Source organism: Oncorhynchus kisutch, linkage group LG23 (assembly GCF_002021735.2).
Source record: "Oncorhynchus kisutch isolate 150728-3 linkage group LG23, Okis_V2, whole genome shotgun sequence".
Classification (NCBI taxonomy): Eukaryota; Metazoa; Chordata; class Actinopteri; order Salmoniformes; family Salmonidae; genus Oncorhynchus; species Oncorhynchus kisutch.
In genome coordinates, this window is record NC_034196.2 from 41,868,899 (window position 1) to 41,886,952 (window position 18,054).

The following is an 18,054-nucleotide window of genomic DNA, read 5'->3' on the forward strand; positions in this document are numbered from 1 at the left end:
CAGAACAAGAATAGACTGACGAGTTTCAGAAGAAAGGTCTTTGTTTCTGACCATTTTGAGCCTGTAATTGAACCCACAAATGCTGATGCTCCAGATACTCAACTAGTCTAAATAAGGTCAGTTGTATTGCTTCTTTAAATCAGCACAACAGTTTTCAGCTGTGCTAACATAATTGCAAAAGGGTTTTCTAATGATCAATTATCCTTTTAAAATTATAAACTTGGATTAGCTAACAATGTGCCGTTGGAACGTTGTAAAGCCATGACATAATTTTCTGGCCTATGTAGATATTTCATTTTTAAAAAGCTGCCGTTTCCAGCTACAATAGTCATTCACAATGTCTACACTGCATTTCTGCTCAATTTGATGTTGTTTTAATAGACAACAAAAAAAGATTTTCTTTCAAGAACAAGGACATTTCTAAGTGACCCCAAACTTTTGAACGGTAGTCTGTGTATGTACATTCTGAAGCTGGCTTTGTCAGTGCTTTTCTAGAAGAGACATCCCCCCCCCCCCACGTCTGAGACATCCGCCCCATGTTTGCTCATCCACTCACACATTCTGTTTTCCAATAATTGCCGCCAGACTGGAGAAGCACAAGGACAGATTGAATAATATCATACTCGTCCATTCATGTGTGTTTGGACCCCTTACAATGGCAAAATAATGATGCCTGCTCTTAGCCCTGCCATGCTTGAGCGTGCCTTGTGTGCTTTTTTTGTTTGTAGTTCATTTTCCTCTGTGCTGTTGTGAAATTGTAGTGAGATAGTGCTTTAGGTAACTATGGCCTCAAGGCCTGTGTGTACAGTATATACAGCCTGTGTCACGTTCTGACCATGGTTCGTGTGTGTTTTCCTTGTTTTAGTGTTGGTCAGGACGTGAGCTGGGTGGGCATTCTATGTTGTGTGTCTGGTTTGTCTATTTCTATGTTTGGCCTGATATGGTTCTCAATCAGAGGCAGGTGTTAGTCATTGTCTCTGATTGGGAACCATATTTAGGTAGCCTGTTTTGTGTTGGGTTTTGTGGGTGATCCTGTGTTCCTGTCTCTGCTTTTGCACCAGATAGGGCTGTTTTTGTTTTCGCACGTTTATTGTTTTTGTCAGTTTATTCATGTATAGTGTCTTTATAAATTAAACATGAATAACCACCACGCTGCATTTTGGTCCGCCTCTCTTTCACCACAGGAAAACCCTTACAGCCTGTGTGTATGCATCAAGAACACTTGTAATGAACGTTTGTGTGTGTGGATGCTTGCCTTGTGTGACAATGTGTGTGCGCACTGAATGTGTCAACTTTTGTCCATCTGTGGGGAGGCCTGTGCCACTGCCAGCCTTCCACCCACGTGCATTAGGATGACCGAGAGAGGGAGAGAGATAGAGAAAGAGGGGACAAAGAGTTCTTTGAGCTCTGTACTCTTGTTCGGCCCGGTCAGCCAGGGTGGAATTATTCTGACCTGATAGGGAGGAGAGGGAAAACAGATACAGATTTGGAACACGAACAACCTAACAAAAGTCCCTGTTGTCCTACAGCCATGAAAATGTAACACAAATCGCTCACAATGTTTTTTTACGATCACTACATTGTTCGGGGAGTAGCTGTGACCGAAAATAACTTTCTCTCCTTGGAAAAGTATAAAGTATTGTAACAAATCAATTACATTTTATTTTTATTTTAAATAACCATATCCCTGTCGGCTTGTGATGCTAGTGCAGTGGAAGTTTAGGCTGGCTTATGAAAAGTTGGAGGGGGGGGGGGGTTCTGGTGATGGGAATTTCTCAGGAACAAATGAGATTTTCATAAAGACCAAATGATGATTAAGTCATTTGATGATTACAATCAGTGGACTTGTTAGCCAGGTGCCTTCACAAAGTATTCACACCCCTTGACTTTCACATTTTTGTTGTGTTACAGCCTGAATTTAAAATTGATTAAAATTGAGCATTTGTGTCACTGGCCAACACACAATACCCCATAATGTCAGAAGAGAAGTATGGTTTGAAAAATGTTTACAAATTAATTGTTATGGCAAGCCTGAATGTGTTCAGGAGTAAAACATTTCAACAAGTTACATAATAACATGGAATCACTATGTGCAATGATAGTGTTTAACATGATTTCTGAATGACTACCTCATCTCTGTAACCCACACATACAGTCGAGCAGTGAATTTCAAACAGACTCAACCACAAAGACCAGGGTGGTTTTCCAATGTCTCTCAAAGAAGTGCACCTATTGATAGATGGGTAAAAATGTAAAAAAGCAGACTTTGAATATCCGTTTGAGCAACATGGTGAAGTTCTTAATTACACGTTGGCTGGTGTATCAATACACCCAGTCACTACAAAGATACAGTCGCCCTTCCTAACTCAGTTGCCGGAGAGGAAGGAAACCACTCAGGGATTTCACCAAGAGGCCAATTGTGACTTTCAAAAAGTTTCAGAGTTTAATGGCTGTGATAGGAGAAAACTGAGGATGGATCAACATTGTAGTTACTTCACAATACCAACCTAAATGACAGAGTAAGAAAGAAGGAGGCCAGTAAAGAATGCAAATATTCCAAAACACACATCCTGTTTGCAATAAGATACTAAAGTAAAACTTCCCCCAAAAAATGTGGCAAAGAAATTAACTTTAAGTTCCGAATACAAAGCGGTATGTTTGGGGCAAATCCAAGCATGGTGGTGACTGCATCATGTTATGGATATGCTTGTCATCGGCAAGGACTGGAGAGTTTTTTGTGACAAAAATAAATGGAATTAGAGCTAAGCACAGGCAAAATCCTGGAGGAAAACCTGGTAGTCCGTTTTCCCACAGACACTGGGAGACAAATTCACCTTCCAGTAGGACAAAAATCTAAAAACACGAGGCCAAATATACACTGGAGTTGCTTACCAAGTTGCTTATTTTATACGTTGCTTAAAATCGTCTTGAAAATCTATGGTAGGACTAGAAAATAACTGTCTAGCAATGATCAATAACCAACATGACAGAGCTTAAAGAATTTTTGTGCAAATTGTTGTGCAAATACTGTACAATCCAGGTGTCCAAAGAGACTAACTAACTACAAAAGACTCACAGCTGTAATCGCTGCAAAAGGTGATTCTAACATGTATTGACTCAGGGGTGTGATTACTTATGTAAATTATATATTTACGTAAGTTTATTTTCACTACATTTGCAAAAATGTCTTAAAAACATGTTTTCACTTTGTCAATATGGGGTATTGTGTAGATGGTTGAGATTATTTTTTAAATCCAGGCTGTAACACAACAAAAATGTGGAATAAGTCAAGGGGGATGAATACATTCTGAAGGGACTTAGTAAAGATGGAACAAAGATGACAGGTGGAATAGAGGTTAAAAGGGACATTGAAGTAAAGGTTGTACACCTCTGAAAGAAAAATAAACACGTGACGACTGTACTGAGCAAAAGGGGCGAACCATGTCAAAAAATGAATAGTTATTACCTTAGGCTGATTGCACAGATATCGACAGAGCTCGCCGATATACTGGAAGATGGTCACGTCGTATTTTCTACAGTCATTCCAGAACTGTGAGGCTGAGAACTTCTTCTTCAAGACACAGGTAGCGCCTGGGGGAGAGAAAAAACACAACACATTTAAAAATCACAGAGAAATATATATATATATATATATTTTTTTTTTTTTTTTTTAAATGTCAGAGTTAGAAAGCTTTCATGATCCATATCTGTGCGGAGTGAATATGTGATGGAGGGAGAAAGAATAGAGGGGGAAACTCACTCAGCTGACTATTCCCTAGTAGGAACATGTTGCTGATTTAGATGTACTATTAGATTGCAAGAAGAAGTAGTTAAGTTGCCTCAAATACAGATAAATCCTTAGATTTATTACATCGTATTGCTTACAAGCTGTTAATAAATGCTTGACAAATACTTCATAAAACGCCTTATAAAACACTTTATACAGAGAGATTAAGTTCAACGTGATAATTGCACGGTTGCCCAAACCACTGCCATTGTTTTTGCTGTTGCTGGCAGTGCCTACAGTTAACTGAAGGTTGTAGTGGCTGTTTAAAGTAAATCGAAGTATGGATTAGAGTTTTTATTGGCCAAGACACTACTTTAAAAAATGTATAAAGAGAGAGTCGACTGACTGACGTGCATCGCCTATTTCATAACATGGGGCTTGTAAAAGCTGTGTTTTTCTACACGAGAGGATGCAGACAAGGAGCCAGGCCCTGCCAATCAGAATGAAGTTGTTGTTTTTTACCCACAAAAGGGCTTTATTACAGACAGAAATACTTCTTGATATGCCACACCCATTAGATGGATGGATTATCTTGGCAAAGGAGAAATGCTCACTAACAGGGATGTAAACAATTCACCACAACATTTGAGAGAAATAAGCTTTTTGTGGGACATTTCTGGGATCTTTTATTCAGCTCGTGAAACATGGGACCAACACTTTACAGGTTGCATTTATATGTTTTTTATATTCTCAAACACTCCTGCAACCCAAGTCATAGCCTGTTCTCTCTGCTACCGCATTGCAAGTGGTACCGATGCACCAAGTCTGGAACCAATAGGAACCTGGACAGCTTCTACCCCCTAAGTCATAAGTGGTACATTTAACGGACTCTATTTGCACGAATGTTTTTGACTCATCACATAAGCTGCTGCTACTGTTTATTATCTACCCTGTTGCCTACTCACTTTATTTCTAGTTATATGTACTTATCTACCTCAATTACTTCATACATTGACTCAGTACTGGTACCCCGTGTATATAGCCAAGTTATCATTACTCATTATTACTTTTATTTTTTTCTCTATTTGTAGGGAAGGGCCCATAAGAATGTCACTGTTAGTCTACACCTGGTGTTTACAAAGCATGTGACAAATAAATTTGGATTTAATTTTTTTTATATATATATTTTTTACACATATATATATATATATATATTTTGGACCAATCACAAGTGGGGCATCACCCCTAACGCCTTCATGTACGGGCCGCCATTAGAGTTCTTCAAAACACAGAACCTATAGTAAACCCTCACTCTCCACGCAGCCTATAGTAAACCCTCACTCTCCACGCAGCCTATAGTAAACCCTCATTCTCCACGCAGCCTATAGTAAACCCTCACTCTCCACGCAGCCTATAGTAAACCCTCACTCTCCACGCAGCCTATAGTAAACCCTCACTCTCCACGCAGCCTATAGTAAACCCTCACTCTCCACGCAGCCTATAGTAAACCCTCACTCTCCACACAGCCTATAGTAAACCCTCACTCTCCACGCAGCCTATAGTAAACCCTCACTTAGAACAACAAGCGGTGCCTAATCGAGGTCCTTCAGAGATAATCAGAGGTAACAAAGTGTTAAGTGTTGTGTTCTCGTTGCCACACTGAGTAAATATGTTTTTTAAAAAGTGGACTGAGTGTTATAGACAGGTCCTTGACCTGTCCCAGGTTTTCCAGGGAGCAAATGTGCGTTGTGAGGAAGTTGTACTGTCAACTTTGCTGTTATTTGGAATAAATGTGCACCAATCAAAAATACAAATAAGTCTGAAGCCACCATGGTATTGAGAAGGACCCTTTTGTATTTTTGTGTTTACATATTCTGCTTTAAGTGACCATACTGTACTCCAAATCAGTGAAAATCATTCACATCTGACAAATCATTTCCAACCAGCAACACTGTAGCCTCAGCCGGTTACTGTCGGTCACCTTACGGCCACAAAGGGCCCCAAAACCTTCACTGAGTGGACGTCATCATAATAACGGTCTATTGGGTAGCAACTTGCTAGTTAGTGTACACGACGTGCCCGTTTGCTCGTCCTGCTCTGAAAGCATTCATTGAGATGCTAATTGGGGAGAAATGAAGGATCACCAGTGATTGCAGAGGCATTAGAAACACACACTGCGTCCCAAATCCCACCCTATATAGTGCACTACTTCTTAACAGGGTCCATAGGGCTCCGGTCAAAGGTAGTGCACTATAGAGGGAATAGGGTGCCATTTGGGACACATCCCAGGAAGCACTCTTGAAACGAGACTCGGTAGAGTAACAACACTGACGCAGGAAAGACACAAGATGGTTTCTACCTTACGCATGTAAATCAGAATTCATAACGAGTGTGGGAATAAAAATAATGGTTTCACGTTGCCCTGGCTGTTACGGTCTATATTTGAATATATGCACGCGTCTCTAGATAACACATCCGTCGAGAGTTGTTTAATGTAGTCATGCACATCATTGTAGCTGTGTCCTAACATAGCCTTAATTCAGACAACTTTTCCTTAAGAAACAAACCTACTGTATCGTGTTTTTGTTATGAAACAATTGGACAGGAAAAAGTGAATGTCTCAACACACCATCTTACATTAAGTGAACAAAACATTAAGAACACCATCCTAATATTGAGTTGCACCCCTCTGCCCCCCTTTTGCCCTCAGAACAGCCTCAATTCGTTGGTGCGTGGACTCTACATGGTGTCAAATATTTCACAGGGATGCTGACCCATGTTGACTCCAATGCTTCCCACAGTTGTGTCAAGTTGGCTGGATGTCCTTTGTGTGGTGGATCATTCTTGATACACACGGGAAACTGTTGAGCGTGAAAAACCCAGCAGCGCTGCAGTTCTTGACACAACCCGGTGGCACCTACTACCATACCCCGTTCAAAAGGCACTTAAATATTTAGTCTTGCCCATTCACTCTCTGAATGGCACACATACACAATCCATGTCTCAAGGCTTAAAAATCCTTCTTTAACCTTTAACCAATCTTTCATACAGGTTTTCATAGACCTCTATAAGTACCTAGGTGTCTGGCTAGACTGCAAACTCTCCTTCCAGACTCATATCAAACATCTCCAATCGAAAATCAAATCAAGAGTCGGCTTTCTATTCCGCAACAAAGCCTCCTTCACTCAAGCCGCCAAGCTTACCCTAGTAAAACTGACTATCCTACCGATCCTCGACTTCGGCGATGTCATCTACAAAATGGCTTCCAACACTCTACTCAGCAAACTGGATGCAGTCTATCACAGTGCCATCCGTTTTGTCACTAAAGCACCTTATACTACCCACCACTGCGACTTGTATGCTCTAGTCGGCTGGCCCTCGCTACATATTCGTCGCCAGACCCACTGGCTCCAGGTCATCTACAAGTCTATGCTAGGTAAAGCTCCGCCTTATCTCAGCTCACTGGTCACGATGGCAACACCCATCCGTAGCACGCGCTCCAGCAGGTGTATCTCACTGATCATCCCTAAAGCCAACACCTCATTTGGCCGCCTTTCGTTCCAGTACTCTGCTGCCTGTGACTGGAACGAATTGCAAAAATCGCTGAAGTTGGAGACTTTTATCTCCCTCACCAACTTCAAACATCAGCTATCTGAGCAGCTAACCGATCGCTGCAGCTGTACATAGTCTATTGGTAAATAGCCCACCCTTTTCACCTACCTCATCCCCGTACTGTTTCTATTTATTTACTTTTCTGCTCTTCTGCACACCAATATCTCTACCTGTACATGACCATCTGATCTTTTATCACTCCAGTGTTAATCTGCAAAATTGTAATTATTTGCCTACCTCCTCATGCCTTTTGCACACATTGTATATAGACCCCCCTTCGTTTTCTACTGTGTTATTGACTTGTTAATTGTTTACTCCATGTGTAACTCTTTGTTGTATGCTCACACTGCTATGCTTTATCTTGGCCAGGTCGCAGTTGCAAATGAGAACTTGTTCTCAACTAGCCTACCTGGTTAAATAAAGGTGTTCTCAACTAGCCTACCTGGTTAAATAAAGGTGTTCTCAACTAGCCTACCTGGTTAAATAAAGGTGAAATAAAATAAAAATAAAAAATAGTATGTGTTCTTTCAAATACTTAAGCGGAGTTTGATTGAGCGTGACTGGTACAAAGGAACCAATAGAATATCCCATTTGGCACTTTAGAGGAGGAATGAGTAGTTTTGGAAGCTGGGGATGATTAGGTGGCCATGATAGTGTATGAGGGCCAGATTAGACATTTATCCAGGACACCGGGGTTAACACCCCTACTCTTACAATAAGTGCCATGGGATCTTTAGTGACCACAGAGAGTCAGGAAACTTATTTGAACATCCCATCCGAAAGATGCACCCTACGCACTGAAAGGCAATGTCCCCTTCACTGCCCTGGGAACATTGGACCTTCCTTAGACCAGAGGAAAGAAGGCCCCCTACTGGCCGTTCAGCATCACTTCCAGCTACATCTGGTCACCCATCCAGGGACCGACCAGGACTGACCGACCAGGACTGTCCTTAGATTGAGAGTCAAGCCAGCAATGGAATACAAGGTGGTATGCTGCTGGCGGAAGGAAATATGAAAGTATGGAAGGAAGGAATGATGCATCTTTAAAAGTATTTGAACAGAGCCAATAGAGATACTGCTGCCGTTTTACCCATCTCGATGGTTCCCCCGACACCGATGAGAGAGGCTGCACTGTGGTAGAGAGGCAGGGGGATGTAGACCACGTCATCTTCCGACCCACCGTAGGCCCAGAACCCTGCTGCAGCCTTCAGGGACTGGAGGTGTGTGATGACCGCAGCCTTAGGCAGACCTGCAACAACACGGACACGACCATCAACCAACATTACGACAACCACGGGAGAATGCTATTCACACACACGTTGCAACATAAGGCTCATCATTCTTAGCCCCTCTTTACTGTCTTATTGTAGGTGTAGGGTGAAGTTGCTGCTAGACACAGATCTTGGATCAGTTTAGTGTTTTCCCCTCTAAATGGTTAAGGTTTGCATTGGGGGAGGGGGAAGCTGATCCTAGAGCTGTACCTAGGGAGAAACTTTACCCCGGTGTGTGGTGGCTGGTCACAGACAAAATGACTCCTGTGTGCAACATATTTCAATATGAAAGCTGAACATATTTCATTATGAAATCTGATCCTCCTCTTGGGAACATGCCATAACATAGACAGATCAAATAAACGCCTACACGTCATGTAAAAATACCTACCCTGACCTATTTGATGACTAAAATGTCATGCAGACTGCTGTATCACTATCCAACTTTGAAAATGTCTCTAATAATTGCAGAGTGACTGTATTATTAACCACATCCTATCTGAATAGACCTTGTAGAATGGCCACGATGAAAGGACATGGGAGGAAATCAATACAACACATTATAGAAAAAGCGAACAGAGGTCCGATATCATTGTACCGTTCCTCTGTGGTACAGGACGGTCAGATATCATTGTACCGTTCCTCTGTGGTACAGGACGGTCAGATATCATTGTACCGTTCCTCTGTGGTACAGGACGGTCAGATATCATTGTACCGTTCCTCTGTGGTACAGGACGGTCAGATATCATTGTACCGTTCCTCTGTGGTACAGGACGGGCAGATATCATTGTACCGTTCCTCTGTGGTACAGGACGGGCAGATATCATTGTACCGTTCCTCTGTGGTACAGGACGGGCAGATATCATTGTATCGTTCCTCTGTGGTACAGGACGGTCAGATATCATTGTATCGTTCCTCTGTGGTACAGGACGGTCAGATATCATTGTACCGTTCCACTGTGGAACTAAGGAGTCATTAATTTAATTAACATGCAACTAATACGTGATTAACATGCAACTAAATAGTCATTAAAGGGGAAGTTCAGAATTGAACTTGAAAGTGATTTTGCCTCCATCACTTCCATTGACTATTTGCTAGTGGTGGCTACAGATAGCTGAAGTTTGTAGTGGCTGTTTGGAAAACCAAACCATGAGTTACAGTTTCTCTTGGCCCATAGATCTAACATCAAGTTGTAAAATCCTGAACTTCCCCTTTAACGTATAACTAATGACAATTAAACACGTAACAGACGCACCAGTGGTTCCTGAGGTGAAGATGTAGAGGGTGGCGGCCTTGAGGGAGGTGGCAGCCCTCAGGGCAGGCGGGGTGGGCTTGTCCGACGCCTTGTCCATCTTATCTAGCAGTGTCTGGACCTCCGTGTGGCTGCTCTCGTTCTTCATGGCCCACACCGAGATGTTGTCCTCCAGGAAGCTGGGCAAGATGTCCTCCAAGGAGTCCAACAGGTCTGAGAGGAATAATAGTAAAGTGAATGAGTTATTCAGTAGGGCGAATCACTCAATAATTGCCTTGTCCAGGCAACACAGACCACATGGATCTGGGACTCAGTTAAATAAATGTAAGTGGTTGCTTCTGGACACTAGTGCTGTACCATTATGTTCAACGCATATTGTCAAGTTTTTTTTTGCATGTTCCCTCCATTGACATCAATCCGTTATATCCTGTGTGTGAAATGCATGACAATCTCAAATGAGGATTGTAATACTGTCAAAGTAGCCTAGTGGTTAGAGCGTTGGACTAGTAACTGGAAGGTTGCAAGTTCAAACCCCCAAGCTGACAAGGTACAAATCTGTCATTTTGCCCCTAAACAGGTAGTTAACCCACTGTTCCTAGGCAGTCATTGAAAATAAGAATTTGTTCTTAACTGACTTGCCTAGTTAAATAAAGGTAAAATAAAAATCGTCACTGATGATGAAGGACAACTGTGCCAGCAAGCAGGTGTATGAGATTAGGCCTCTGAGTAAGCACAGAAGCATTGAAGAAAGCAGTAAAGTAGGAGTGAGTACAGGGAAGAGAGATATTCCCGGCAGGTTTAGGACGTCGTCATCCTAAATTTGGTCTTTAGCCAAGGGGACTTACAGTTAACACATTTCTAATGACAGGGCCATGAGAGGTGGTCAGAGCACTGGCAGTGTGGTGCCAGGACAACAACCTCTCCCTCAATGTGAGCAAGACAAAGGAGCTGCTCGTGGACTACAGAAAAACGGCAGACCTAACAGGCCCCCATTAACATCGACGGGGCTGTAGTGGAGCGGGTCAAGAGTCATCCACATCATCAGCGAACTATCACGGTCCAAACATACCACGACAAAACCTCCCCCCCCCCCCCTCAGGAGACGGAAAAGATTTGGCATGGGCCCCCCAGATCCTCAAAAAGGTTCTACAGCTGCACCATCGAGAGCATCCTGACCGGTTAAATCACCGCCTGGTATGACAACTGCTCGGCATCCGACCGTAAGGCGCTACAGAGGGTAGTGCGAACGGCCCAGTACATCACTGGGGCCAAGCTTCCTGCCATCCAGGACCTATATAATAAGCGGTGTCAGAGGAAAGCCCATAAAATTGTCAGAGACTCCAGTCACCCAAGTTATAGATTGCTTTCTCTGCTACTGCACGGCAAGCGGTACCGGAGCACCAAGTCTAGGACCAAAAGGCTCATCAACAGCTACTACCCCCAAGCCAGCGATTTTTATGAATTGTTCAGAACTCTAAATGGCTTGGAGGTAGTAACTGTTGAGGAGCCTTTTGGTCCTAGACTTGGTGCTCCGGTACCGCTTGCCATGCGGTAGCAGAGAAAACAGTCTATAAATTGCAACTCCAGGGTTGTTAGTTCAATTCCCACAGGGGGACCAGTACAAATATATATATGTACTCACTTCTGGAAGTTGTCCTGGATAAGAGCTTCTAATAAAACATGTTCGGTGTCTATGATGGAGACATTAATTGCTGATCATACAAGGTGTATGGGCCATTTAGAATTATAGCATACATAGTAATAGCACTATGAACCGGAATGCTTTACACATGGTTCGATGAGACCATATAGTCCTGGACTAAAATTATTGCTCAACGGAGAATCTCCAAGTGCTTTTTGGTCCATTACTTTTTTTATGTGTCTGGGCAAACTGCCCCACAACGTATAGAAATACATTTACATTGACTGTGCATTTGACCCAGTCACCTTAATACGCTTCATCCTTGGTAACATGGCCATATGGACTTAACAAGCTTACTCATGTTGATATGTCTCGTTGTCAACGACTGTGTGTAGGTAAAATTCGTAACACCAATAGGACTTCGTAGAATTCAGTGGGGAGTATACACAAGCACATTTGCTAGAGCATCCCTGTTTCACAACACTGTTTAGGCTCGTAAGGCTGCTGGGTGGAATGACAGATCGCCTGGAATGCTGCAGATCTCAAAACACACCCGGCGCGTGGGCTACAACTATGTGAACGATGTTTTTCCCCCATTACATTTCTTTGGACACATTTAATTAATAAATAAAACATCTTCAAACAAACAAAAAACATTACGGCGGACGTGTGGTAGGCTAATAACATTCATTATCTAATTATTATGTCACCGATTGGCCGCCAACAGCCTACGCGACACTCATCAACTGTTACGTAGACTATATTACATGTTTACCTGCACCAACAACAAGAGTCTTGGCCCCACAGCAGTTGAAACAATGTAGCAACGATCTGGACTTAATGTTTGTGTTTAGAAAAGCCACTGCACATCCGAGTTTGATCAATCCGAACCAAACACAGATGAAGTCGGGCTCATTGTTCATCAGAAGCGCAACGGAGTCCCCTTTCTTCAACGTGCCCTGCTCGAGGAAGACATTCGCCAATTTGTTGCTCCGCTCGTTAATGTCTTGATAGGTGTACGTTATTCCCTCATATATAAGGAAAGGTTTTGTGGGAATTCGCTCTGCCTGTTGCACGAATCTGTCAATGATAGTGACAACTTTTGAAGTAATTTTGAATATCTCCAGACGTGCGCCGTACCGGATGACTTTCACTAAATAAAAAACATCCTTCCAAAAGTAAGGGAAACACAGTTTCTGTACAACGTGTAGGGCGAAAATGCCAGCCACTAGAGCTGTCACCGATCCCAACGAGAAAAACATCGCGCCAGTTCCAAACCAATTCCTTTGACAATTCTAGAACGAGACGCCGTGGATGTCACTGTCCCGACCGATGCATTGTTACAAAATGATGTAAAGGAGAGCAGCGCATTCAGTTAAAGTCTTAGCTGGCTCTCTGGCCTTATGAAACGCACATGGAATCATGTGACTCTTGTTGTACAACTAACCGCTAAAGGGGGAGTGTCCTTACAAGAGCACGTTTCGCTCCAGTCTGACAGTTTGTAGCGAAATGTGTAAAGACCTGCAGTCAACATTCTTGCCGTTGTCAAGAATATCAACCACGCCTAGGATATATAGATTTGTAAAACCGAGATAGATCCATAGAGATAGATAGAGGACTCATCTTTTGTATCTGTGCCATTATAGCGTCTGGACAGCCATTGAGGCTATCTCAATTTTAAAGTAGTCACTTTTGTTCTTCACAATTGGCTGATCCCAGCCAATGACCCTGTTGGACAAGACTCCATGTAGGTCAGCAGGAAGGATAAGGCCAATGAAATTAGAAGTCCCACAAAGTTGACTACATTAAAATGGTGGAAACTCTCAATGGTGCTGTCCATGCTAATAGAGGCCCTTTGGCCCCAATATGGATAGGTCAAGCTGTTCTTTTGACACCTATTGCCACTCTACCTGTCCTAAAGTGCGGTCAGGAGGACATTGTTTCAGGCCAGGGACAGTAGGCTATACCTCACTCAGAATTAATATTGTGAAATCTTTTATTCACAATTTCATTTGCAGAGACTGTCAGTTTAATTTTAAAAGTACAATGCTGTTTTTGTTGTTGTTTTTTCAATTTCAAATCATTTCTGGTACTTTTTCTGGTACTTTTGGTCCAAATCAAGTACTTTACAGTGATTATTTTTGACCATTTTAATTGAAAACAAACACAAATAGGTTTTTTAGCAAAGAGGAATTTCTCAAGCAAAAATTTAGCTCGGACTATCTGGGAGTGGTCTGAGCGGAGACAACTCTTGTCAAACAGGTCTTACACTAAAAGGGCATTATCATCATTTTCACAATTTCACAGTATTATTCCAACCTCATAGCATGGAAGTATATATAAAACACAGCGAAATTTCTAGATTTTGGCTGCACTAGGCCTTTAACAATATAATCTTTCTGAATGTAACAGCATTCTTAATGTAACATCATCAATGTTATCATCATCATCCTTTTTGCCACAGATAACACTGCCAGAGCTACTTTTCAACCTTCTTCTGCGTGGTCTACAAGGATTGGTCTAAAACGAGGCCTGTTGTTTCAGCAACCAACACATGTGCTTGTGACGATACTTCATTTGCAATTGATGCAATAATTCCAGCTATTTCTGCTACTCTTCCCAGTCGGCAGTCTGAAATTGAATTTACTGGCTTACAGAATTAAAAAACACAGACACTGACTGTTTGAAAAAGTTTTAGGTCACTGACTGACTGACCCTAATATGCCCTAGATGGCCAGTCAGTGCCCTGAACCTTTGGACCTTTTATGGATGTAAGCCTACGTATATATTTGACCATGCTCTACCACAAACCAACGTTTTCTTGAAATATTACGTAGACACCAGTGTTTATTTATTGTAACTTTTTATTAGGTTACAAGGAACATTCGTATAAAGGCATCAATTGACTATGGATGGGGTCAGAATTATTCTCAGTTCATATGACCCTTTTGGTCCATTCAAAACAGTCATTATTATTCGGCTAAAGAGACAGTACCCCTCCCTGGAGGAAGGTCTCTGGGTCTATATCTATCCAGGATGTCCTATAGAGGGTCAGGAAGTCCTATAGAGGGCCGGGAAGTCCTATAGAGGGTCAGGACACCTCTTTTACAAGGAAGACCTGTCTCATGTCCTGAGAAATTTCACTTCTCATTATTCCAACACAAGGGCTTTGTCAAGAACCACAGAGATAAGCAGTTTTGAGTTACCTCACTTCTATTTAGGCAAAACCCCACTGGGCCCAGGCAAGAATTGTTGATTGTCAAGGTGTGTTATTCTGTCAGTGAGAACTAGAACATTCTAGTAGTGTCCTTCCAATTCAAAGTAATTCAGTGATTCATGTCATTTGGGAACCTAGCAAATGTTAGTTTGGAGTCAACTATCACTGTAACTGTCAGTTGCTTTGAATACAGCGTTTAAGGGATCACATTGTGAGGTTGAGAATGCTGGACCAGTAACCAAAAGGTTGCTAGTTCGAATCCCTGAGCAAACTAGGTGAACAATCTGTTGATGTGCCCTTTGAGCAAGGCACTTAATCCTAATTGCTCCTATAAATCACTCAAGATAAGAGTGTCTGTAAAATGTAATCTCTTGGTTTTACTCATCGGGTTAGAGTATGTACAGTATGAAGCAATGGCCAAGCCCACCTGAGGAACCAGTAAAAGAGGTTAGAGAATAAAAGGTTGTTTGCCTTTCTCTGAATGAAACAGCAGTTTTCTCAGACAATGTCTTCGCTTGAAGGTTCTTGAAACTCACAATCACTATAGAAACATTTAAAACTCACAATCACTATAGAAACATTTAAAAATTAAAAATATATATTACTCATACTAGGGCTTATCACAAAAGCACATTGTAAAAAACACTGTTGATGCACAATACCCAATCATGCCTTTGGATATGTCAGTGTCAAGAGAAGAAACACTCTGCAACTGGACTTCCAAACCGATTCTCTTGTACTATAACAGCACCACCTGGTGAAAGAGGTTATCTTGTACTATAACAGCACCACCTGGTGAAAGAGATTATCTTGTACTATAACAGCACCACCTGGTGAAAGAGGTTATCTTGTACTATAACATTTTGTACAAAAGCAGAACCACTGGGTGAAACAGATTATCTTGTACTATAGCAGCACCACCTGGTGAAACAGATTATTTGGTATTATAGCAGCGCCACCTGATGAAACAGAGTCTCTTGTACTATAGCAGGACCACCTGGTGAAACAGATTCGTTTGTAAAATAGCAGCACCACCACCACGGTGAAACAGATTATTTTGTACTATAGCAGCACCACCTGGTGAAACAGAGTTTCTTGTACTATAGCAGCACCACCTGGTGAAACAGATTATTTTGTACTATAGCAGTGCCACCTGGTGAAACAGATTATCTTGTACTATAGCAGCACCATCTGGTGAAACAAATAATTTTGCACTATAGCAGCGCCACCTGGTGAAACAGATTATTTTGTACTATAGCAGCACCACCTGGTGAAACAGATTCTCTTGTACTATAGCTGCAACATATGGTGAAACAGATTCTCTTGTACTATAGCAGCACCACCTGGAGAAAAATATTATCTTGTACTATAGCTGCAACATCGGGTGAAACAGATTCTCTTGTACAACATCACCATCTAGTGAGACAGATTATCTTGTACTATAGCAGCACCACCTGGTGAAACAGATTATCTTGTACTATAGCAGCACCACCTGGTGAAACAGATTATCTTGTACTATAGCAGCACCACCTGGTGAAACAGATTATCTTGTACTATAGCAGCACCACCTGGTGAAACAGATTATCTTGTACTATAGCAGCACCACCTGGTGAAACAGATTATATTGTACTATAGCAGCACCACCTGGTGAAACAGATTATCTTGTACTATAGCAGCACCACCTGGTGAAACAGATTATCTTGTACTATAGCAGCACCACCTGGTGAAACAGATTATATTGTACTATAGCAGCACCACCTTGTGAAACAGATTATTATATTATTTTGTACTATAGCAGCACCACCTGGTGAAACAGATTATTTTGTACTATAGCAGTGCCACCTGGTGAAACAGATTATTTTGTACTATAGCAGTGCCACCTGGTGAAACAGATTATCTTGTACTATAGCAGCACCATCTGGTGAAACAAATAATTTTGCACTATAGCAGCGCCACCTGGTGAAACAGATTATTTTGTACTATAGCAGCACCACCTGGTGAAACAGATTCTCTTGTACTATAGCTGCAACATATGGTGAAACAGATTCTCTTGTACTATAGCAGCACCACCTGGTGAAAAATATTATCTTGTACTATAGCTGCAACATCAGGTGAAACAGATTCTCTTGTACAACAGCACCATCTAGTGAGACAGATTATCTTGTACTATAGCAGCACCACCTGGTGAAACAGATTATCTTGTACTATAGCAGCACCACCTGGTGAAACAGATTATCTTGTACTATAGCAGCACCACCTGGTGAAACAGATTATCTTGTACTATAGCAGCACCACCTGGTGAAACAGATTATATTGTACTATAGCAGCACCACCTGGTGAAACAGATTATATTGTACTATAGCAGCACCACCTGGTGAAACAGATTATCTTGTACTATAGCTGCAACATATGGTGAAACAGATTCTCTTGTACTATAGCAGCACCATCTGGTGAAACAAATAATTGCACTATAGCAGCGCCACCTGGTGAAACAGATTATTTTGTACTATAGCAGCACCACCTGGTGAAACAGATTATCTTGTACTATAGCAGCACCATCTGGTGAAACAAATAATTGCACTATAGCAGCGCCACCTGGTGAAACAGATTATTTTGTACTATAGCAGCACCACCTGGTGAAACAGATTCTCTTGTACTATAGCTGCAACATATGGTGAAACAGATTCTCTTGTACTATAGCAGCACCACCTGGTGAAAAATATTATCTTGTACTATAGCTGCAACATCAGGTGAAACAGATTCTCTTGTACAACAGCACCATCTAGTGAGACAGATTATCTTGAACTATAGCAGCACCACCTGGTGAAACAGATTATCTTGTACTATAGCAGCACCACCTGGTGAAACAGATTATATTGTACTATAGCAGCACCACCTGGTGAAACAGATTATCTTGTGGATACAAAATGTGAGGAAAATGCTGTCGAAGTTCTACCAACACATCACTGTAGTACTCGCGCTGGTAAAACATTGGACCACTGCTACTCTTCTTCTTCTTCATTGGGGTTTATTGGCAGTTGGCATTCAATGTTATGGTGCATTACCACCACCTACTGTACTGGAGTGTGGGCCAGAGACAGGGAGAAACTAAATCCTACCTGCCAGCCCAGTTACTCTTTAAAACAATATATAAAAAATAAATATTTCAGTCTATATCTAATGATGTGTTACTTAATATACTCTTTAAAATAATTTCCTGTATCCCCTTCTCCCTCATACTAGATCTCAGCCTCTCTATTGCCCTCTGATACTGCCCACAGTGTAGCAGTACATCCTCCACGTTCTCTGTTTCCTGTCAATAATCACACTTTC

At 41.8% G+C, this 18,054-nt stretch overlaps 1 protein-coding gene across 1 annotated transcript in view; it reads right to left on the bottom strand.

Moving 5' to 3' along the window:
* Window positions 1–12,992, bottom strand: part of slc27a6 (solute carrier family 27 member 6) — a 38,452-nt gene extending 25,460 nt beyond the window's left edge. Inside the window, exons 1-4 of the mRNA XM_031802456.1 lie at window positions 12,280–12,992; window positions 9,866–10,075; window positions 8,430–8,588; window positions 3,467–3,591 (exon numbers count right to left, since the gene is read on the bottom strand). Of these exons, the coding sequence (XP_031658316.1) occupies window positions 3,467–3,591; window positions 8,430–8,588; window positions 9,866–10,075; window positions 12,280–12,766 (981 nt within the window). The 5' untranslated portion in view covers window positions 12,767–12,992. The remainder of the gene's footprint in view (window positions 1–3,466; window positions 3,592–8,429; window positions 8,589–9,865; window positions 10,076–12,279) is intronic.
* Between the last annotated feature and the right edge of the window lie 5,062 nt (window positions 12,993–18,054).